This window comes from Falco biarmicus, chromosome 12 (genome assembly GCF_023638135.1).
Source record: "Falco biarmicus isolate bFalBia1 chromosome 12, bFalBia1.pri, whole genome shotgun sequence".
Lineage (NCBI taxonomy): Eukaryota > Metazoa > Chordata > Aves > Falconiformes > Falconidae > Falco > Falco biarmicus.
The window spans coordinates 6,244,649-6,268,042 of record NC_079299.1 but is presented as its reverse complement, the minus strand read 5'-3'; the positions used below and the strand labels follow the sequence as shown (position 1 = coordinate 6,268,042).

At 48.4% G+C, this 23,394-nt stretch overlaps 1 protein-coding gene and 1 long non-coding RNA gene across 2 annotated transcripts; one reads left to right on the top strand and one right to left on the bottom strand.

Moving 5' to 3' along the window:
• Positions 1 to 6,609: 6,609 nt before the first annotated feature.
• On the bottom strand, positions 6,610 to 20,014 carry LOC130157781 (uncharacterized). Its single transcript, XR_008825036.1, has 3 exons — positions 15,257 to 20,014; positions 12,502 to 14,024; positions 6,610 to 12,061 (listed from the first exon to the last, which is right to left on the bottom strand). It is a non-coding gene; the product is annotated as an uncharacterized LOC130157781 (long non-coding RNA).
• An 891-nt stretch (positions 20,015 to 20,905) lies between these two features.
• On the top strand, positions 20,906 to 23,228 carry MIXL1 (Mix paired-like homeobox). Its single transcript, XM_056357715.1, has 2 exons — positions 20,906 to 22,182; positions 22,253 to 23,228. Exons 1-2 carry the CDS (start codon positions 21,871 to 21,873, stop codon positions 22,649 to 22,651), a joined length of 711 nt encoding a protein of 236 aa, XP_056213690.1. The 5' UTR covers positions 20,906 to 21,870; the 3' UTR covers positions 22,652 to 23,228.
• The last annotated feature ends 166 nt before the right edge of the window (positions 23,229 to 23,394 follow it).

Below are 23,394 nucleotides of genomic sequence, written 5' to 3'. Positions count from 1 at the left end.
TAGCTGGGAGAGGAGTATGGACTGCCTGGAAGGAAAAGCTACATGTATCCCTGGGAGAGTGACCAGGTTGATGGAAGAATTAAATTCCCCAAGGTCTGGCACTTGAATTGCACTTGTGAGTAGTAACAGGATTTACCTTTTTCCAGAACATGACAGTTCTGTTCCTCTTTTTACTGTCTTCATTTTGCATTCATGAAAGTTGTACTGGCTGAACAGACTGGGACCAGAAGGAAGACAGGACCAGAAGGAAGAAAGCGTTGAAGTGCTTGTACTTTAAATTATAGGCTTTCTCTTTGTCTGTCTGCCTTTCCTTAAAGGATGGATACAAGCTGTTTGGTTAGGAGCTGATCGAACTGTAAAACCACCCATGGAGGCACTGTTATAGTGTAGTGGACTCCTAACTCTTCTACCAACATGAAGGAAAACTAATTTGTGCTTATATCTCTACATTGCTCTGATTGATAAAATCTAGACTAATGAGTATGTATAAATATTTTTGTTTTCTCCCTATGGTTCTCTTGACCACAGTCATTTCACAGAAATAGATGATTATTTTTTTTTTTGGAAGCCTGTTGGAAAATATATTTGTCCCAGGAGCTATAGTGAATCCTCCAGTATTGCCCATTTTGGTGACCACTCAACCTCATCTACCACCAAGCTGCTCTTTTTGTGGCTGCTTATTGGTTTTCCTGAAGTTTAGGAGCCCAGGGTGACCCTACTGTTCAAGTGATAGACAGTAGATCTTCCCAGTAACTCTTTAGATGTTCAGAACACATTGAACTCGGGGATCACGCTCCAGCCATTTGTGCATGCACAGTAGATTGGGTTTGGACTTACTGGGATTGGCAGATCTGTGACAAAAAAGCATGCAATGGCACCACAGGATTAATTGAGAGAAAATTCTCTTCAGTCATTTAAATCTGTCCTTTTTCATTACTAGTTGTTTATTCAAATGTCGTACGTCTGTGGAGAAAAATAAGTCAACTCAGGATTTTGTGTTTCTACTTTTCAGTTAAGCAAGAGAGCCCTTTGAATCCATTTCTGTAAACCTCTACCACCCTCTCTTCTCGATTGAATAGTTTCAGTTTTTCTAAGAACCAATGAAAGCTCCAAAAACAGAGAGGGGGGAGGAGGAGAAGAGAAAGGTAATTTTCCAAATTGAAACCTGTATGCAATTTCCGAGTAGAAATCTGTATGCTATTTGGGTCCGTGCCTGAAAATAACCACAATTCCATTTTCTTTTTTCTTCAAGAGGTCTCCTTTAAAGCATGGTCTAATCTTACCTGGCACCCAAGAACAAACAGTGCCATGTGCTTCACGTCATGTTGGACAACTCTGAAAGACAGCAGTAGAGTTGCAATTTTGCAAATAACTTGTGGTTTCTTCTGGGACCTCTCTACAGAAAGGCAGATAATAGTTTTCTCTGTTTGAAGCGAACACATTTCACTGTGCTACTGCCTTGCATTTATGTAGTAATTTACGGCGACATTCACAGTGACTTCTCTGAATTATTACACAAGGTGCAGAATAACAGTTAATCGGATGGAGGGTCTGGCAATACCTTCTTTGCCGTGTCAGCAAACACTGCTGAAATTAGGTTTATTGACAGAGTGCTAGAGCGGCTCCTGAGAAAACATACATGTGCTAAAGTCCATCTTCACTAAATACTCCCATTTTGACAGACAGCAAACATCCCATAGCATGGACGCAGTTTGACCAGCTACAGGTGATAATAAAAGAACAGTTCAGTCTAGTAAAATAAGTGATACCAGTTTAATTATCTTATGCTGATCTGATTGCATCTGCAGCAAGTAACTGTGTAAACAATCACACCTTTAATGGCACATGAGCTGAGAGAAGTCGTACAGTACTGTTATCAAGAAGTCTTTGGTAAACAAGATATGGCTGGGAATTTGAGCACTTCCTGAATTTAACCAACTCCTATAATAAAGTGATTTTACAGAAGAGAGAACGGGAAAATTGATGCAATTAGCAATTGCATTTTTGGCTATCTGCCCAGAAAAAAACTCTGAATCAACAGCCAGCTGAATGATTTCCATCCATGTAAATTCAGAGGAGCACCTGCAGATGCTCTTTTAAAACACCACCAAGAGTGGTACCTCTGGGTCAGGGTCTGACCCTAACTAGCATGTGTCCCCAAAGGGGACAGAGATGGCACACCCCTGCCCCTGAGCTCTGATGTTCCAGACACATCCTCCTCTGTGCTGTGCTACATACCAGCATCTTCCCTCTGGTGTCCTTTCCTTCTGGCTTTATTTTCAAATGAACTGTATCTACCTTTGGGCCTCCAAGTGCCCAATGTTATGGGAAATGATAGGCAGAGAGGGGATTTTTGCAAAACTGCACCTGTCTGTTGGGAAGATCAAAGCTGTGTGTGCATTACAGGGCACTATTCATGTCACTCCTTCCATTCAGCAAACAGGATAACATACCTTTCAAAAGCATGCATTAAACCTGTCCCTCTTCATCTAATTATCAGATGCACTCTTTTTAATGAAGATTATTTTTAATTCTTTTTAATGAAGATTCTTTTTAATGAAGCAGTTCCCATCTGCTCAGCTGTGGCTTACTTTTTTATGTTGTTTGGGAGGGGGGTTCCTGCTTTGGGTTAAATTCAGAATGAGGTTTCATGAAATGGCTGCTGTCAGAAGGAGCCACCCTGGTCTGCTCCCAGCCACATGCCACACACTCCCATCAACACCCTTGGTGCCAGCTCTTACGCTCATCAGACCTCTCAGCAATTCCCTTCACCTTATCAAGCAGGTAGAAAACTATTCACTTCCTAGGTTAGTTCTCTTCTGGCTTAGAGAGCAGGTCTGCTTCACTGACAGTCAGGAAACCACTGGTGGGCAGCAGGAACATGCTGCCAGGAACAGGGAAGGGAGGATGGGAGCAGGTTGTCCTTTTGTGGGGAGCTTGCACTTAGAGCCACGAGCTAATGCCAAATAGTGGTGGTCACACTCCACTGCTGCTCCCAGCTGCGTTATCCTGCCCTTTCCCTTGTGCTGAATCTAGCGATGGAGTGGCTTCAGGGTGAGTTGATTCAGCTGGCTGATCTGGCTGAAAACTACCCAGTTTTATGGCACAGTTAGTCTGCTGCTGTTATCAGCCAGATGAACAGATTTGCCCTGTGGCCACACAGCCACTAGATGCAATAGAAGGAAAGCAACACAAACAGGAAACACTGACAAAAACTAGCTCAGCTGTAATACTAAACAGCACCCTGAGAAGTAGCCACACCAATCCAGCCACCCTGCTGTTCCTGCAATAGTCAGATCACTAGATAGTTTGCTTCCCTACCTGTGTGCTTCTGCCCTAATGAACATCTTTTCTGTGCAGGAAGTGTATTTTTATCTCCCTTTTTCTGTGCGAGTTGCACTCCAGCAGGCAATTCCGACATCTTCTGATTTGTGGACTGCTAGTGGGGAGGCAGATCTTGCGCACCAGGACTAAATCTATCAACTTCTATTCCTTTGTGGCTTTTGTGGACCTTGGAAGTTGTTCACAGTGGCAACAACCATAGACTGAAATCTACTGCACAGCAGAACTGCTGAGAATCACACAGGTCCCATCAGATTGGCTGTAGTGTTTCAACAAAATTTTCTTCTCTCATTTTTTTTCTTTCTCCTCAAGGATAAAAAAAAAATCAGAGCAGATTATGGAGTGAAGCTGGTGAACAAAAATGGAGATTTTGAGCTAAAACCTCCTCACGCTGCTTTCCTAATGGACAGCACAGGACAAATTCCTGAGACAGGACTTCCCATGCTCTCTATCTGTGAGTAGGCTGTCCTCTCAGGAGATAAGCAGTAACATCCTTTCTTACAAAAGTAATGCAAGATCCTTTGTTGCAAGGCAGAGTCACAAGCCTGAGTTGGTGTAGAGTCTTCACTAGTAACCATGACTTGGCTTGCAGACGTTCCTCTTGGAGAGACTGTGGCTTCTCTCCCCACCACTGCAGAAGGCTGTGTTTTGGGTATGATATGGTTTTAGTGGCAATACTGGCTCCCAGTGAAATGCAGGCTCCTTCCTTTTATCCTACTGTCTCTCTCTTTTCAAACTGGCTTTGTTCCCAGATCTGGTTCACAGCCCAGCTCCATAAACAATTGAGTCAGTGCAATTGTCAGGGTGAAGGGCTGCAAGGAGAGGAGTGTGAATGGGGGAGATGGCAAAGAGAGTAGCAGGCAGGTTCTTCTTAAGTTGCCAAACCCCCATTTTTCATCAAGCCAGAATTCAAGACTGGCACATTTAGTACATCCATGATCTGACCCAGCCCTTTTATCTTACAATGTCTACAGTTTACTTACATACCTTCTGGTCCATAACTTGCCGATGCTCAAGAGGAATTGCTGCTGAGCTGGTCATATGTTTTACCTCTTAAATATAATACAGGGAGACATGAAACCTCTTCCTTTCACATGCTTTGCTGTAAGATAATGAAATCTTTGAATGAGAAAAGGAACAACATATTAACACATAATTTAAAGTAGTCATGGGCGAGCCACAGGGGACCTCATCATGTACCTCATGTAAAACAGGGTCTGGGGTGGCTGGCATGTGAGGGAGTTTCATCAGGGAAAAACAGGGCAAGAGTTCTTAAAGGAAAAGCTTAACCAAGGTGATTACATCTTACCAGCCAGATTTCTGAACCGTATTGCCAGGAGAGAAGTATCTGAATGCCTGATTCAGCAGTGATGTGCTCCTACACACCAGTCCTAAAATAGCAGAGGTTAACAACACTCAAAATGTCAGCATTAGGCCCCCAAGATAAAATGCTATCATGATGAAAGGAGCAATTCTCTTGCTGCCTTCCGTCTGCAGAATCTGTATAAGCTGGCCTCCACTTGAGGAGCCTTACCACTGCAATTATGTGAGTTAAGAGCTGAGTCTTTTGCTGACATAGTTATGCTGATAAAAGCCCTCATTTAGATATGGCTATACAGACATAGGCAGGAAGAGTGCATCTTTAACCTCACCAAGATACTCACAGCAAAAAAAAAATATACCTCTACTATAGACAAGCCCTTAGGCTCAAAATATGTGAATGTAATATCTCCCTTTGTGTGTTGCTTTTATTACAGGCCTCCGTGGAGTGCCTGTCATTGTAATCGTTGAGTAGCCTTTATATAACAGCAAAACAACAATATTTTCCCGCTAGTGAACACGCTCTGATATTTGCAACAGCAACGGACATTTCTTTCCAAATCAAAACCTGGGGAAAGAAATTCCTTGCCAGATGGGGTCCCAAACATCACTAGCAGTGTGTCCAGCACCTCCTAGTAATGTTAGCCGTGACAGACGGTTCTTGTTAATCCTTTCTATTCAAAAAGAGGGCAGTAGCAATCTGTGCTGGTTGAACCTTACCGCTGAGGTGTGAAATGCCACATTCAGGTCAGTGGGTATTTGTTACAACCTCCTCACTACGTTTTGCATGCAAAATGTAATTAACTCACTGTTGATCACTTTAACAGAATAACACAGTCCCCAGGCTTTAGCAGTCATGTCAGGGAGGCACTGGTCCTGATTAGGACTCCCAAATCCCACAAAAGTAAGTAGCAGTATCCAATACGACTGGTTTGATGAAGATAATATTTAGAGGCAAGTAATTTAATGCACTACAAACTATCTAATAATTTTGATCTTCGTAACAGTTATCTAAGAGTCAGGAGAAAAATTCTTCAGGAGGACTGGAAAGTCCTGAAGATCCGAAGAAGGAAATTTCTCTAACCACAGGTGAAAGAAACAAGATGTCAGCTTTAGCATCATGTTCATTGCAAAAGGATCTAAGTTTTCAGTTTATTTTCTTTTTTAAAAAAGCTTGTTTTCCTCAACTTGTAAAATATATTAGAGGGAAAACATCTGTTTTGAAAAAAAAGTGTTCCCCCCCCCCCAGTGACACATTGCAAGATCTTGCTTTCTAATGCCTTGCAGGAGCGAGTTTGATGATCCTTTCTGACACCCTAAAGCTCCAAGACTCTACAAAGAGGTAGTGAAAGTATTAAATAAATTACTTGGTCACTGTGGAAAATCATAGCCAGGGAGTCAGAACACCAGGAGCCTGAGGTTTCTATGGCTATTGTATGAGACAGATAGCTTCATCTTGTCACCCATGTAGGATTGCAGTAGTATTTTCTTTTCTTCTTTTGAACAAATGGGCTCATGGCCAATTATTTACCAGACTCGTTTCTAGAAGTGTGGAAGCCACTTAGTTGTTGCAAAGCCTCAAACAAAGGTAGACAAAAGCTTTGCAAGAAGTCTCAGCCACCCCTATTGAGAATGGAGGCTGCTCAATATCTGAAGAACTGAACTCTTAGTCATCAAGAGATATAGTAAAATCTGAAATAATCTGCAGACTATTAGAGGACAAATAAAGCCTCTGGCTGGGAAGTTATTGAATGTTCAAGGATTTCCAGTATCCTGTTTCCTAGGTGCCATTAAAAAACCATGACCTTAAATTCCACAACTCAGCTCCCCCTGTGATACCATTATGTATACATGGCTGGACACAAAGAATGTGCCAGTTCTTACCTGACAGCGTATTGCTACACACTGTAGCATGTAAATTCATCTCTTGTCTGTTGACACAAGTCACCCTTCTTCAGCATCACTTTATTTAAACAACCATATGGTGTATGTTTGCATGTGTATTTGTACATAGAAAAAACTAGCTCCCCCAGTCAGCTGCTCATCCTGCAAACACTGCTCATGCCCACAGCACAGTGAGCAGCTGAGCACCCTGGCAAGGTGGGGGAGCCCGAGGGGTTTCCAGACAGCTGGCAGGGAAGGATGGGCCTGCACCCGCAGCACCGTGCCTGGGCACTGAGGCTGCTCCCTGGCTCCCTCCCAACCCTCCCAAGCTTATCGTGTGACGGGAAGCTGCTTGCTTTCATTTCTGGGTGCCTCCAATTTCCTCATGGATGAAACTTCCCTGCTTGGGAGCTGGGTGCAGCCAGCGCTCAGAGGCACGGCGGAGCCCGTCCTGCGGTACGTGTGTTTCCATTCCAGTGGCTTTGTCTGATGCCAAGTTGTTCCTTACATTGCCTAAATGTCCTGTCACCTTTGGTAACAGCCGTGGTTGGCAGCTGACCATTTCCTCACAGACTGGTGAGCTCACTGCTGCTTCAAACCTGTGTCAGAGACATTTACACGTCACTTAGGAACAGGCTGTTCTTCACCCACACTACAAAGGCCCTATATGCACTACAAAACAAACAAAATCAACCTGCCTACAACACTGTGGCCACTTTGCCCTGTTTAGTCTCGTCAAGGATGCAGAAGGGGCCTGGAGCCCGGGCTGATCTGCTCAGCTCTGCGAGGCAGGAGGGTGCTGCCCCTCAGCCTGGCTGGTCCCCACAACAGACCCTGCCAAGTCAGGGCAAGCCCAGCAGGACTTCAAGCAACGCCTACAGCAAACTGGGCGCTCGTAAGATTTTTTTCTGAAACTTTTCTGTGTCCTTTTTATGTAGCTGTTGTTTCCTGGACTCGTATTGTTTAAGCTGTCTCATTTCGTTGCAGAAAATTGAATTGGATGGACCACTGGTAATGTCAGCTCAGCAAACAGCAGGCCCAGTGACTAAAGGGAAGGGACAGGAATGGGGGAAGCAGAACCAGAACAGCAAAGTTTACCCCTTCTTGCCCTGCCACTTGCTGGCTTTTGTGTAACTGCAGGCAGGTCACTCAAACTTCCCACGTTTTAGTAAAACAGGGACACACCCCTGGAAAATATATCAAGGTCCTCAACAGATGTGTCCACAGAGTGAAATGCGGGGATTACCCCTAAGTATTCATTGTTCAGATTTTAGAAGAGATTTGGCTTTACTACAGCATCCACAGTTTCAGGGTTGTCCTTAGAGGCCCAGCTGGGACCCCATCTCCAGTACTGTGATGGTGTGCAGTGTTGGCACAGTTCTGCAGTCAGTCGCTTCTCTGTTCACTCTAGATTAATAAACCACATTCTTTTTAAACAGTCCCGCTTTTATGGGAAATTTTGGCCTGGTTAGTGTGTTTTCAAATATATGTGGCCACCCATTTAAGGACAAAAAAAGGTTTCATATGGATATGGATAGGGTAGGATAGGATATCAATAGGATAATATATTGCTGGCCTGGCCCCATGCAAGAGCTCAGTTTAAAACTGTATGTGAACACCATCCAGCAAAGCTGCCCAAAGGAAAGGTTTGCTGCTCTGTGGTCACTATTTAGGGATCGCTGATAGCACGTAGTCAAGTGCTAGGTAAAAGTCAGGCTATGCTGCAAAGCCAGATAAAATTACCTTTTTGTTAACAAACTGTGTAAAATTACCCAGTTTGCCTAACCTTGAACTCCTCCTGGTTTCTGGGGAGTTTATGTCCCAAATTCCTTGAACTATATAATAAGATGATTGCTATAATATTTTATTTCGGTTGTGTGCACATGAAATAGGGCGGACTGGTAATACACCGGAGACTGTGCAGAGCAGCAGCTGTTACACTTTCAAAGAGCATTACTGAGCTTTTTATAGTTGGCTGCAGTTGACATCACAGCTAAATAGAGTCTCACTCTAAAATATATTCCACCCAGTCTATGCAACCTTAAAGCCATGCATTGCTGGGAGGAGAGAGTGTCACAGGAAGGAATGTAATGCCAGCATGGAAGTAAAAGCCTGGCGATATGTTTTCCTCTTTTTCCTGCATCCATTAGAAATGCTCTTGGAAGACTTCTGCGGGAAGAGCAGCTGCCTCTGGAGAAGAATGACAGGGTGAAACCCCTCATCTTGGGACCCAGCATTCAAATCTGGCCCAGGTCAGCGGTGACCGGCAGCTGTAGTGACCTAGCGAGTAGGTAGCTCTCTCGGTGCCTCACAGGTGACTGCCCAGACCAAAAGAGACTCAGTGCTCTGACACTGTTACCACGGGTGGCACCGTGATGCTGCTGGAACCTGGGTAAAAGCAGCTGTGCAGTAAAAACCATTGGTGAGGAGCATCACACCCCCAAGCCCCTTTACAGACTGGACCAGCAACTTCCAGAGCTTTCGGGAGGGTGCTTTGCACCATGCTCACTATTAAGAAAATAATGAAGCTGAGCTTGGGGGAAGCTTATCCAGGACTGGGGGGTAATGAGGATAATGGTCCCTGAGGATGACAGCTGCTGCTGCACAGACTTCCTCAGCAAAACCTCTGCATTGCCTTAGATCCTCGCAGCACGGCATGTTGCTGCCCTGAGGACCTTCTTCAGGAGCACGAGGGACAACAGTTTGGGAACAAGTCCCATAAACCTGAAGATGGGGACTCACCACCGATTCAGAGCAGCTCCTGCCTGTACTCTGCAATCTCTGTAGCTAACACAAGGGGATTAGGGACTAAGGAAAGAGTTTGGGCTAGGACAGCCCTCCACACTGCAATGCTCCGTGAACTCGCCTGGACTACTATAGCATGTACAAAGCCACATGCTTCCCCCGCCTGCTAGAGAGATATGAGATGAGATATATGATGTGCTTCTTCCCTACGCCTGCCTGGCGTTTCTGCTCAGCTAGCAATGATGCCAGCCCATGGAGCTGAAATCACATGCACTAATCAAGTATTTTTCCCCCAAAGTATACAAATTGTTGCCCGTGTTCCTTTTCTCTTTCCATCGTCGCATCTGTCAGCTGACAACAGATGTGTTGATACAAGAATAGGAGCAGCTGCTGTGACTGCTGTATCTAACTGGTTCTCTTCCACGTGGGATATTCGGAAGACACTTTTGGTTCAGTTTCTTTCAAGGCTGCTGCTCAGCGGTTGTCCCGTGTGATACAAGACAGGCAGATGAACGTACAATAAAACAGGGGAGGCTAAAATGCTGCTGAATAAAGGTTTAGTGCAGAGGTTTAACCAGTGCTGATAATATGAGGTCTAACTCCCCAAAATTCTACATCTACCCTGTGCTTGCATGTGTCTGAATATCTGTACTACTACATTGCCAGACATACTCCATATGAATGGCCCGCATTTTCTGAGGTACCTTTCACAACTTTACGTGCACTGTCCCTCACCTCTGAGTCTGTGACTGAAGATTGTTTGATTTTTAGCTATGGTTTCTTCTGAGATCCTAAAAGACCTCATGGGGAAATATCGATGTCTTACTTTTCCCCGACCTGCTGTGTTTCATCTTGCAGGGACCCGCTGTCCTGGCAAGAGGTCCATTTAGAAGGCCAGGCCAGGGATGTCTAGCCTACCTTCACCAGGAAAAGCTGCAAAATGTGAGGAGATGGTGCATCACCACAGTCTGAGCGCCTTCCCTGGGCACTGGTTAGATGGCGTGCCAAAAATGTCATGAGTTACTGGTACAGCCCCTTTCACAATCTGCCACTGTTTACTGTCTCAAGGGTGTGATGGCACAATTGACCTTAAAACCGCATGGACACAAGCCTCCTCTGTGCTGGAAAATGCATCATGCTCAGAGCCAAGTGCATCGGCACATTACTCAGCACAGCAGCCAGGAACGATCAGCACTGCCTTCCCCCTTCCAAAATGTCAAACGAATTTCTGCTGAAACATGTGACACTGGCAACCACAGAAGTCCTCTCCAGCCTCGCCCCAAGGTTGTTGCTGCCCTTTTTATACTAGGCTTCCACCTGGCACTTACGCAAGGGGACCAGCGGAGAGTGTCACACCATCTCCTCACCAAGGCCCACACAGCTTATGTACTTCACACATGGCAAATGACAGCAGTGCCCCTACAGCATCCCCACGATGTGACCAGTGCTGCCCTCTGCTCTTCTGTGCTGTGATAAAAACACAGTTCTAACAGCAAAATCTCTGTTGTAACAAGCGCTGCTTATTTTCTTCAGGAAGGAGGTGGAAAATAACACTTTGCTATATAACAACAGTCACCCCAGGAGTACTTGGCTTAGGCAGCCCACCAATAAATAGGCCTAATGGAGGCATTTTCTCACCAAAAAAGTGCCAGCCAAAGCATGTACCTCTTTTGCTTATTTGTGCTGTGCCTACTGGAGGCACTGCTAGCAAAGGTATTTTCCACTTAGCTTTCCCCTTCCTATTCATACCATGGTCAACTCCCAAATGGTCCAAACTTCACCCAGCAAAAAAAATTGCAATTATTTAAACTATGGGTATTCTGCAAGTGCTCCAAAGAGCACTTTGTGGCTCCTTTTTTCATGATTCATGATTTCTACATGCTACATGGAGAAAACCAGCAACCTGGACCAACCGATGTAGAGAGGATTTCACAGGAGTAGCTCTCCTTTTGCTGTGAAGACAAAGTGCGTAAGTCCTTCCTACTGTGGGATGTGGTCCACAGTTTCTGCATCTGCTGAAAATACTGTCAAGAGTTTGAGAACGGACCCTGGGAAGTGTGGACAGAGAAAAGAGGTCAGGCAGACCTGCAATGACCCAGTCTTCCGCAGCTCTTTGTGCATACATATTTTACATGGTCCTAAGTAAAATTTCCATCTCAAACCAGCTTTTCCACTTTGGTTAGCCAAGGAATCTGCTGAAGCTGCATTGCTGCAAGATTAGATAAAGGCCTGAGGAGAAGGAAGCAGGCACCGATCCTGCTCTGGAATATGGATCTTCTAGGAACAACCCTGTGTGTCTCTGCCAGTGTGCCAGGGACTTTCCCTTCAGCAATGGGGCCACAGGCAAGTTTCAGTGGCATATATTGATATATATGTTTGGAGAGCCCAGGCCTGGCTACACACTATTAATGGCAACTTCCTGCTGTGGAAAGCTGAAATGCAAAGACCTGTTTGAGATGAAGAAGGCCAGTGCTCACACACATCCAGGACACTTCGTTAGGCGGAGGAAAGAGCACAACGTACGGGGTTTGCTTCTGTGGGCCACTGTGTGGCTCTTCACATCTCACAGCTAGAATTTATCCTGGTCCCTGAAGCAAGAGGGTGCTCCGTGCAGGCAGTGGAAAGATTGCCATTTTTCTGAAGAGGTGCAAAATCAAGCTCTGTGGGCAGGGAGGGCCAGTCTTCAGTCTGTCAGGATTTTCAGTGTCAGCAGGTTCCCTGTTTCCCCTGGCCTGCTCTGCACATGCCAGGACTGCACATGCTGCCTTATCTGATAAGAAATACAAAACACAGAGGAAGGACAGTTCAACCAAGAGAGATGAATCAAATAAAACTTATCTTCTCACTTCTGCCCTTTTACCCAACTTTTTCTATCTTGGCAAGATCTGAGGGAAATACAGCCTTTTTGAAATGCTAGAAAACCAAGAATGCTGCTGTGCTGGCGCTGACCAAGACACACGGTGTAAAACACCCAGGTGATGCTTTGATTGACGTGATATTGGGCCCAGTTTTGCAATTTCCAGACACTGTCATAAAGACTTTGTCTACAGCCTTGCATCAGGCATTTACAGCGAGCCTGCGGGTGGGGACAAAAGAGGGTAGCAGTGGTGGAACTGCAAATAGGGGAACTACACTGCGATGCAGCTGCACCCTTTATTGATCATTCAGCCTTGCAGCAAACTCTTGTCACTCCTTTGTACCTTCTCTTACCTCAGAGACCTTAAGACAGCCTCCCAGGTGTGAAGATACGACAGCAAACAGCAAAAGAGGAAAAATGTGGTCTCACAAAGATACGGGGGATGGTTAAGATGGCAGTAGAGCGCTGCTGCGATCACTGCCGCCTGGAGTCACTCTCGATCTGGGATTACAGTTGTCTCATTTGGAGTAATAAATGTATTTGCTTTTTGGCATGCGTCCAGCAGCAAGGAGAAACTTCCAGGGGGCGGGGAAGAAAAGCTGTCAAGGAGAAAAGTCTTAAATCCCCCAAGTAATATGTGTAAGACAAGCTTGGTCAAAAGCAAAAGAGAGGGGGAAGAATCAAGAGGACTAAAAGATAATGGAGAAAGAGATAAAAGTACCAATGAAAGGAAAGAGAGGAAGACCTTTAGACAACAAAGGAGAGGATTAGACTAAGGAGGTGACAAGGGTGCGCCCTTGACAAATGGGGCCAAAGTCAAATAGAAAAATAACCCTGCCAGAAATAAAAGGAGAGGAGCTGAGCTTGAATAATAGGGGAAGAAAAACAGCTGCCATAGAAAATGAGGACGAGAGAATAAGAGGCATTTTGAAGGTCTGGGGCAAGAGCTGAGGAGGGCAGCCCGGGGGGGCACCAGTCCCGGGTGGAGGGCAGGGATGTGCCCTAGAGGGTGTGTTGTGGAGGTGAGTGAGGCAACGTGCAGGACGGTATTGGACAGCTTATCTGGGGTGGCCAAAGGACAGGATAGTGGGGGAGGAAGATGGAGATACTTTTCTATGCAAATGCGTGGAGCTTCTCTATGAGTCAGACACCAGAAAACCATGCTGTGGGCTTACAGAAATTTGGATAACCCACAGAAATAATGCCTGCTGGGTTCATTCTTTTTCTTTTCTTCAGTGTGATTTTAAATAGCAAAGAAATATGAGTCAATTCATGCATGGAAGAGAATAGCTTCGTCAAATGGCATAGTAACCACTGCACTCACCAGCTATGGTCACCCAAAACTGCAAATCCCCAACTCAGGTGGAACTTCCCACCTTCCATCTACGTGTTAAAGCTGAAAATCTTCCAAGCCGTACAGAGGCCTGAATATCTTTGAAATGAAACATCCTAGAAAAAAATGCTAGAGCAAACCAAAATGGTTTTGTTGCAAGTGCCACGATACACAAGAGACCAACAGTCCCTTGTCTCCAAAACTAATAAGAAAAGAAGCTAGGAAATATTTAGAATGAATGATAAGACTGAAGCCAGAGCACCAGCCTTGGCACATGCCTGAGCAGCAGCAGGGAAGTGCAGGGAAGCCAGCTGAAGAAATTGCAAGTCAAGTCAACACTACTCAGAGAGGGAAGACTTGTGGCGTGTAATAGTACCAGAGCAGCCAGGGGCAGAGAAAAATAGTGGATCTGTGTTCGTATCGTAACAAGCATCCAACCTGATGGGAAGGTTCTGGTTCCGTGTATTGCCTTCTGGTTTTGAACCGTTGGAGCAAAACTTGCTTCACATTTGGATCCTTTTCTCAATAACCATGAGACATAAGCTTTAACAAAAAAAAAAAAAAAAGAAGAAAAAAAGTGAAATCCTCATAAAAATCTATTAATTTCAGCACTCAGACAGATACCAAACACTGCAAGACAGAAACAGAGAATCTTATGCCTGTCATTTGCTAAGCTGGGGGAGAAGTCATCCATCCCACGTGCAGGGGGTGAGGGGAAGGCTTTAGGAGCCTGCCAAGAAATGGTACAAAACAATGCCTTAACACTGCTTGCTAAGGCCAAGGAGCCCGATAAAGGAAGAGAGGGGACTGTTTGGAGTTTTTCTTTCTGTTATTCAGTGCTATTAAAAGAGGATGTGGCCCTTCTGCTTATCACCCTGTCCTCCCTGCCAGCCCTACTGTGGGAGCATGCTGGAAGGCTGCCTCTCCTAAGGAGGTACTGTACGAAAAGGAGGTAAACAGGGTCCTGTCTTTTCCTTTAGCTCTTCCATCCTTATCTTTTTTTTTTTTTTTTTCCCATCTGCAGAGATAGAGCTTTTTCCTTTGTTTGTACAGTGAATTAATTAAACATTGCTGGGACTTCAGACAACCCAGTAATTTTATATATACAACCACCTGCATCAACAGTTGTTATAAAATTCTTCATTAAAGAAAATATCTCTAGGAATGGGGTATGACCTTGTTCAGAGCATGCAAGTAACCAAAGCAACATGATGTGCTCTATAAAATAAAAGCTTTAGGTTCTCTCACAGTACCACCTGCTATAAAATCAGAGAGGGCAGAGAGATAAATTGCAACGAGGAATTGGTTAAGCCTAGCGCTTGCTGCCACAGCAATCTTTGTGGGACTGCCCACTCGCTGCAGAAGCAACACTGAGAGTCAGGTACACACATCCTGCTGTTCTCAGGGTGTCTCAAAACTCAAAGGCAGGCTGAGGTTTAACAGTGTCTAAATTCAACCCTAAATATCCCCTGCCCTTTCAACCAGCGTCTCCAGGTAGCTTCCTCCCTATTGCCCTTGCCTTTCCCTCTTCCCACCCCCACTGTTTGCTCTTATCTCCCTCCCACTCCCCAGTCTTTCCCCTTCTCTCCCTCAGAAGGTAGGGAGCCAGCTGCCAGCCATCAGACAGTCTGCTCTTGCCCCTTTGCTACACCTGGGTCCCCTCTGAACGGGGCGTCTTGCCCCAAATCTGTTCCTGTCGGGATTTAGCAAATGCAGCCCCTTGATCTTTTCATATGCATTTGCTAGGTTCTTACGCCTCCCCCACGGCTGCTTACTTCAAGGCTTTCTGTGTGTCTGAAGCTCTTATCAACTCCTCAGAACAGAATACACGAATGGCACCACCAGGTCTTGAAGTCATGTCTCACACCTCTCAGGAAATGGCTTATCCCACCAAGTCACATCCCCCTCCTAAGCACAGGGCTAAACTCACAAGATACTATTAGTTCCTTGTTGCCAAAAATAAAGAGACACAGCAGTTTTAATTTTCAAAGGAAAATAGATCATGCATATATAGATGTCATCAGATCCTAGCCAAGCAAGACAGTCATCTTTCAGAAAGAACACAACCGCTTGGCACTTGGCATTTATTGTAACCCTGGGGAAGATCTGCGCACAGAGCTGTTGGGCGAGACTGGCCCTTTGGGATCTGGAATCACTGGTAGCCCAGCAGCTGGGCCCTGCTGCCCGAGCAGCGTCCTGCCTCCCTGTCCTGGTTTCAGCTGGGGTAGAGTTAATATTCCTCTTAGTAGCTGGTGCAGTGCTGTGTTTTGACTGCGGTGTGAGAATAATGTTGATAACACACTGATGTTTTTAATTGTTGCTAAGTAATGTTTATACTAAGTCAAGGACTTTTCAGGGCTCTCATGAGCTGCCAGTGAGAGGGCTGGAGGGGCACAAGAAATTGGGGAGGGACACAGCCAGGACAGCTGACCCAAAGTGGCCATACCATACAGCATCATGGTTGGTATATAAACTGGGGGGAGTTGGCTGGGGCCTGCCGATCGCTGCCAGGGGACTGGCGGGGCATCAGTCAGCAGGCGCTGAGCAATCGCATTGTGCATCACTTGGTTTCTTTTCTCCCTTCCTCCGGATTTTATTCCTCTCCCCTTCTCCCTCCTTTTCATTATAATTGTTACTATTATTCTTATTATTTTATTTTAATTATTAAATTGTTCTTATCTCAACCCTTCAGTTTTACATTTCTTCCCGATTCTCCTCCCCATCCCTCTGGGGAGGGAGGTGAGCCGCTGCATGGTACTTAGTTACTGGCTGGGGTTAAACCACAGCAGATTGATGTCACCAGGCTCTGACAGTTCTCCAGTGCGATGGGTTCCATCACATATTTCTTACCTGTAGGCACAAAAGCCCTGAAAGGGGTTCAGCCCAGGTCACGGGTCAGTGTGTTCAGGATACTGCGGCCGCAGTGCCGTGGGTCACGCTCTCAGCCTCACAACAGGGGCAGCACCGCTCTCCCCCTTCTCTCCCCAGCCCCGGTGCCCAGGCGCCTGCTGCCAACTGGGACAGCCTGGAGCATGGCCAAGTCATGCTTCTGACCTTGTAGCAAACACTGGATCCACCTCGCTGTCTCACAGGTGGAGGCAAGCCTGAGGGTGAGAGACAAATACGGCTATTTGAGTTTTCCAGGTGGTGAAGCCAAGGCACAGAAGTCAGCATTTTGCCTGGGACCACACAAGAGACCAGAGATGGAGCTGTGAATGCAGCGGCATCCTCAGCCTGCGGCGCTTTGCAAAGAAGTCACCGTGCTGATCACACCCACCGCACACGTGCAATGGGAATGGCATAGCCCTAAGTGTGAGCGTGCCATCGTCGATCCTTCTGAGAGGCACGAGGAGCCCTCTACATCAAATACACTCCTTGGGCTGACCAGGAAGGCAAACCCCCTCTTCTCTGTAGTGTGCTGGTATGCTCAGGGATGCTGGGATCTGTTCTGGGACTCCCCTAGGAGCAGAGGATGATGTGCAGGGTGAAGCAGCGAGGACCTTCCCAGCACCCTGCCGGGACTGTAGCGAGGAGGAGCTCTCAGGGACACAGCTGAACATCCAAGATGGACAGGCAGCTCCAGTCTCTCAAGAATACACTTCAAGGCATCTGCAAACTATGCTGAAGCCAGGACTATAGGCAGCTCACCTTCTCAAAGGCTTCTTTGTTATAGCCATGAGGGCTAGAAAGACAAACACCATGAAATGACAACTTTAAATTAAAAACATGACATCACTGTGAGATCTCAGAACCCTACCTAAAAGCCTGCATATGCCTCAATATATAGATCTCGGTGTACGTACATTGGGAAGACCTGATAAACCTCTAAAAGCATTCAGAGGCTGTAAAGAGCTTTGTCACAGTGACTAGAAGCAATCACAGGGAAATTAAGCATTCACCTAAAGATTTCCTCTTAGGCAGAATGCAAAACCCTCAAAACCTAAGCCTAGCATGCATTAATGATCTTTGCTATCAGGGCCCTGCTAAAGGAGCTGGAAATTATACAGCATTTTCATGCCAGCAGAAGCTCTGGAGCAAATGTAGTTATGTATAAAATCATAAAAATGTGTCTGGTCTGCAATTAGTTTTATTTGTGAGATAGTTATACAGGCATTGCTTCTTCAATATAGCTTAAACTTAAGCTAAGTCTTAACTGCAAAAATGTGGGTTTGTTTTTTCTTAAACTTTCTAGTTAAGGAAATCGGGGGTGTGAGACCACTGTTCCCTTTTTGGTCAGTCTCCCAGTACAAGCTTTGAACCTGCTGGCCAGTTTCAATTAAAAATGATGTAGGAATCGAGATCTCCAAACTACCAGGTCTTTGCAAGTTTAGTCAGGTAGACAAGAGACCACTAAATTTGTGCTACTAAAAGCTTCAGTCTTGGGTTTAGACACCAGAGAATTCACGTTAAAGACAAAAATAATAAGCTTTGCTGGAATGAAAAAACCCTGTGCAAGAGCTGTCTCCCTGCAGAGTCCTAGAAGGAGCGGAGTGCTGTGACAAGCCAGAGGAGTTTGAACACAGCGAAGGCCGTACCAGTGGTTACAAACCACTGCGCAGTGAAACCCCTCGTGCCTCATCCCCTCTGGGACTGAGCAGCAGAACTGCTCGCATGTGTTAGTTACCTAAAGGGGTGCGTTTGTTTTGGCAGCAAAGACACGACTGAATGTCACACTGCCACCCACTCTTGCCATGCATTCTGAGATGCTTCCCAAGCCCCGGCTCCTCTAGTCACGTAAGGCAGGATCTTAATCTGCACGTTTAAAAGATGATGTTGTGGCCCCCAGCAGCCTGAGAGAAGCTCCCTGGCTTGATATGCGAAGGGCTAAGTAGCCAGCAGGCCAGCAAACTCTGCACAGGGCCCATCTCCCCTTTCTACTCCAAAACTTACTGTTTCAGAGCCTGTCTTATCCTCGCTGGATGCTCAGAGCTGGCAGCGGTGACATGATAGCGTGTTCTCCACCTGAAGCTTTTAAAACTGTGTTCTCATTGCAGGTGCAAGTACATTTCGCATTGTGAGAGCCCCTCGGCACAGGCACCTCAGTGTAGAGGTACCCCCAGCATGGACAAAAGCACAAGGAGTTTCTCTTGAGAAATAGAGCGAAGGTCACTGTGAGCAGCTCCTGAAGCAGGCAGTAAGCTCTGCTATCCGCACAGGTAGCCTGCTCTTCCCTCGGAGGCAGCTACCTCAATTTTCACCATCTCAATTTCAAATAGCAAGCCACTCCTGGACTTATTGGCTCTGTGTCTTGAGGGAAGAAGTAAAAATCCCCCTTTGTGCCTAGACAGGACACAAATAAAAGCAAGTATGCAAAATAGGAAGGGACGAAAGTCTGATTGTCTTCCTAAATGCCTCCAGCCCTTACCCAGGTATAACTCCATGCAGATGCTGGCACCGGCGAGGCACTGGAAACCTCCTTGTCAGACTACAAGGGGCACAGCAGGATGCAAAGCTTCTCGCTAGGGAGGGGAAACTCTGCCAAATCCAGACACAGTGCTTTTTTCTTGCTGCAGGAGGCATACTGCAGTACCTCGCAGGCATCGCTTTTAGCACGTCGGTGGGATGACACTCTGTGGGAGCTGCAGAGAGGTGTGCCAGCGTTGGGAGGGGGGAGAACTGGCAGAAAGCAAAGAGCTGTCTTTCATGCCGTCCTGCTTGCCTAGGAGGAGGCAAAAGCCTCCTACTCTGATCTCCAGCTAACAGCACACTCCTTTACGATTAGAGAGCACCGTCCCCCTTGCCTTTCTGCAACGTTAGATCCCTTTCAAACCAAGCCAATACAGCAGGGCAGCCACCAGGATCCCACAGAGGAAATCAGCGTGTGATGCTTTGAGCAACGGGAAAGGGAAAATAAGATTCCTGGGCTCTGGTCTCGCCCCAGAATTGCTCTGCTTTCGTGTCCAGCACATACTGCTAGTATGCAGAAGAGGACTCATCACCAAGATATGTCAACCCGCCCAATTAGCCAGCCAGCCCAGGAAAGGAAAGCGGAGGGAGCGGAAGTAAACAGTGGCCAGCACCAAAGGTGTGTGGTCAGGCAGCGCGGCCAGGCCTGCCCACGGCTGCCTCAGCCGCTCGTGCGTAAGCTGCAGGAACGTCTGCTAGAAGATGCAACCATCTGCAGATGGGTGATGTGGTGACTGAGCGTGAACCCCATAGCCTGAAGCCCATGTGTGCAAATACTGGCTGCATTAAGGGCACCGACTGCTTTGTCCACGTGGTTCAGTCACAGTAGCACAGGTGTTCCCAGCCCGTTTGATAGAGCTGCAAAACACAGGCTTCCTTCTCCCTTCGCAGAACCGGAGGTCAAACTGCACTCATACACAAGATGTACTGCAATGAAGTTTAGCGTGCAGAAGTTATGTTTCCTCTACTGTAACATAATGGACTTTTTTTTCTCTTTTTAATAGTCTAGGAATATTACACCCGTATCTCTTAATAAAAGCTTCCAGGCCTGGGAAACATCTCCATTCATTTCCTCACCAGGGGAAGCACGTTAGGTGCTGTTACAAGATCCCTATTGGAACACCTCTGGTACTGTAAAGTGCAAGGGAACTGAGGCGGCTTTTGGCCCACAGAGATCAAAGAGCCAGCCCATTTCCAGATTTATGAGTTGGGAATAGGTCTGTTAGCTCCCAGTACTCACTCTTTCCTGAGTATGGATTCAATATACATTGATAAAGCCGTTGCCCTGATGGGAAGTCTGACACGGAAAACCACCATGCTCCTGGGCAGCCTGTCCTTTTCGTCCCCATCTAGCTCAGCGTCACATCCAGGTGGTGGCAGCCCCAGATGGGATTCCCCAGTTTCCCTCCTGCTCCACCTGGCAGTGCCCTGTTGCTTGTACAGCTGTCCCAGGGTTGCTGGTGACCCATGGGCGAGGAATCCCAGATCTGGATAAAAATAATAACCGTTACTGTACAGTGAATTTAATTTGGACTAGTTCCCTGATCACACTGCATGGACTCGCACGTGGCTTAGCAACCCACTCAGCTACTAGGAAAGCAGCAGGATGGGGGTGAAGAGTGGGGCGCCTGCGGTGCCAGCAGCTACTTGAGCCTGGGGTGCTGCTGCTGTGAGTGGCACGTGTACATGTGTGAGAATAACATGTTTCCCTGAAAAGCCGCATGCTCTGTCTGGCGCACTTAATCCACCTCAACCAAATCCTAGGAACTAAAGTCAACATCCCTACAAGGGCATCATTCAAAGCAGGATTAAATCCTTCAGAAACCTAAAGGATGTCACATCTCTATCCTGCATTACACAGGAAAGAAACCTCTGCTCACGCTTTTCAGCAAACATTACGCAACCTAAAACAGAGTAAAATAGTTGTCACGTAAATGTAATATGGACTAATTCTCTTTTGGTGCCACCTGTGGCATCTTCTAAATCTGTACAGAGTCTGCAGAGTAATTCAACCCTCCCCAAGTCTTTTATTAAAAAACTGAAAATAAGGCTGCCCAGGCTTTCTAGATCACCGCTCACCTGCGCCCTTCCACACCAACGTGCCCTCCCATTATGCTGCTGACGGAGAATGTGCCCAGGGCTCGTGTCTCTGACCAACGGCTACAGGCTGCGATTTCGGGAACAGATGACCTAGAAACTTCATGAATGACAGCACCTGGATCGCTGCGTGCATAAAAGCAAAAAGGTACAAACACTTTAGGAATAAAACCTTCAAAAATGGCTTTTAACAATCAAGACACCGATTTTTGTACAAAGACATTTTGCACAGGAGACAGTCCTGTGGATGTTACCAGACGGTAAGGCCAAAGGAGGACAGACCCTTCCGAAGGTGTATCCTGTTGGGGCGCACGGGCAGCGTTCTGGCGTGAGGCCTCCTCAGTTACGGCAGCAGCACTGGGCTGGCGAGTGGGTGGGAAAGGTGATGGCTCCAGCGCCTGCCCCTGCCCCGAACGAGCCGCTGGGACCCTGCAGGTGCAGTTAACCCGCATCTTAAGGAAGGTATTTCTGCAGCAGCCGCCGGCGCAGAGGCCATGCACCGGCCGCACAGCCCGCAGCCAAGCGCCGCAAACGGGGCGGCCACGGGAAGGGGTAACTCGTCTACCTGGAGCCTGACGCTGTGCGAGACCCCTCAGCGGCAAAGCGGGCAGGAGCTGGCCGACCCCCCTCCCCGTGCCAGCCCCGGTGCTGCACCGCGTCCAGGAGCGCCCCAGCGGCGGGCCAGGCCCCTGCGGGTGGCGACCTGCCCCCACCGGCCTGGCCCAGGGGCACGCGTGGGGCCGGGGCGGGCTGCGGGGCGCGGCGGGGTGCCCGCAGCCCCCTGCCCACCTGCCCACGGGGCCGTGCCACCGCCCCCGGATCCCCCGCCCCCCGCCCCGGCTATAAAGGGCGGCGGGGCGACCCGGGCCCCTCCTGGCCCGCTGCCATGGCCGCGCTGCGCTTCGGGGGGCCGCCGGCGGAGCGACCCGCCTTCCCCGCCGGCAGGTGGGCGGGGGGCGGCGGGGGGCCCGGGCCGGCCTCGCCCGCCCTCAGCGCGCTGCCCCCGGCGGGCCGGGCCGGGGGGGCGGCGGAGCCGTCGGAGGGGGCGCCGGCGGCCTCGCAGCGTCGTAAGCGGACCAGCTTCACGGCGGCGCAGCTGGAGACGCTGGAGCTGGTCTTCCGGGACACCATGTACCCCGACATCTACCTGCGGGAGAAGCTGGCCGACGCCACGCAGATCCCCGAGTCCCGCATCCAGGTGAGGGCGCCGGGCCGCGCCGCGCCCCCCGGGCCGCCCCCGCCCGCCCTCACCCGCCTCTCTCCCCCAGGTCTGGTTCCAGAACCGGCGGGCCAAGTCCCGCCGCCAGCGGGGGCCGCCCCGGCCCGGCCCCGCGGAGCCGCCGCCCGGCCACCCGCGGCCGCCCCGCTTCGCCGCCCCGCAGCGGCCCCGCTACGCGCTGGCCCAGCGCCTCCAGCCCAAGGAGGGGGGCTCGGGCCCCTACGCGTGGCCGCCGGCCGCCGCCTTGCCCCCCGGCCCCGGCGGCTGCCTGCCCGGCCAGCCCGGGGGCGCCCCGGCCGCCTGCGTGGCGGGGGGAAGGCCCTGCCCGCCGGCCCGCGCCCTCTGCGGCCAGTACTCGCCCGTCTCGGACGCCGAGGACACCAGCGGCTACTCGGAGTCGGGCTCGGAGTGGGAGGAGACGGGCCTGGGCGCCTTCTGCGCCCTCTGAGCCCCGGGGGGGTGTCAGAGCCCCGGCCCCGCCACCTCACCCCGGCTCGGCCACTGTTGCACTTTATCCGGTAGTAACTGATTTTTACCTATTTATTGGAGGAAGATACAGGTCAGCTCCGTCAGCTGCGGGCATCTTTGTACACTGTATGTAAAGATTCCCATATGCGGGTTTTTGTATTTCTATTTAACCTTCTTTAGCCAAAAAGCTAACCAAATCCACCGTGGGGGTGGGTCTTGGGAAACTTGGGGTGGTCTGTTGGGACTTTTTGACTGAGGAGGAAAAAAAAATAAAGGTTTACATTTTTGCTTTACTCGTGTGCGTACCTGGGACAGGGTTTCTTACCCCAGCAGGGTAAGGGGCCATCCCCCATCCCAGCCGCAGGTTCTTCCCTGGAGAGCTGGAGGACAGGTGACACCAACTGCCTTAAGCCTTTAGATCTGCTCTAAACAACCACCCCCATCCCTGAAGGAAAACGCAAGTTCATGGCGCGAGGAGCACAGCCCCAGACCCTTGTCCTGCTCAGACAAAGGCCTCAACTCTGCCGCTTCAGCCAAGTTTAACCACAGACAAGTGGGAGTGTTTTGTGAGGGCGGTAAAGGTGCTTTAGCTTTGAACTCGAGTGTTGGGGACTACACCGAGGCTGTTACATGATAGGAGTGGGCTGAATGGCTCTCTACTGAGGATGAATATGGAATCATTTAGGTTGGAAAAGACCCTTAAAATCATTCAGTCCAACCGTT

Coding starts and splice junctions, on each gene's coding strand:
- MIXL1 (XM_056357715.1), top strand. CDS start 21,871: ATGGCCGCGCTGCGCTTCGGGGGGCCGCCGGCGGAGCGACCCGCCTTC. Junction 22,183..22,252: donor TCCCCGAGTCCCGCATCCAG/GTGAGGGCGCCG, acceptor TCTCTCCCCCAG/GTCTGGTTCCAGAACCGGCG.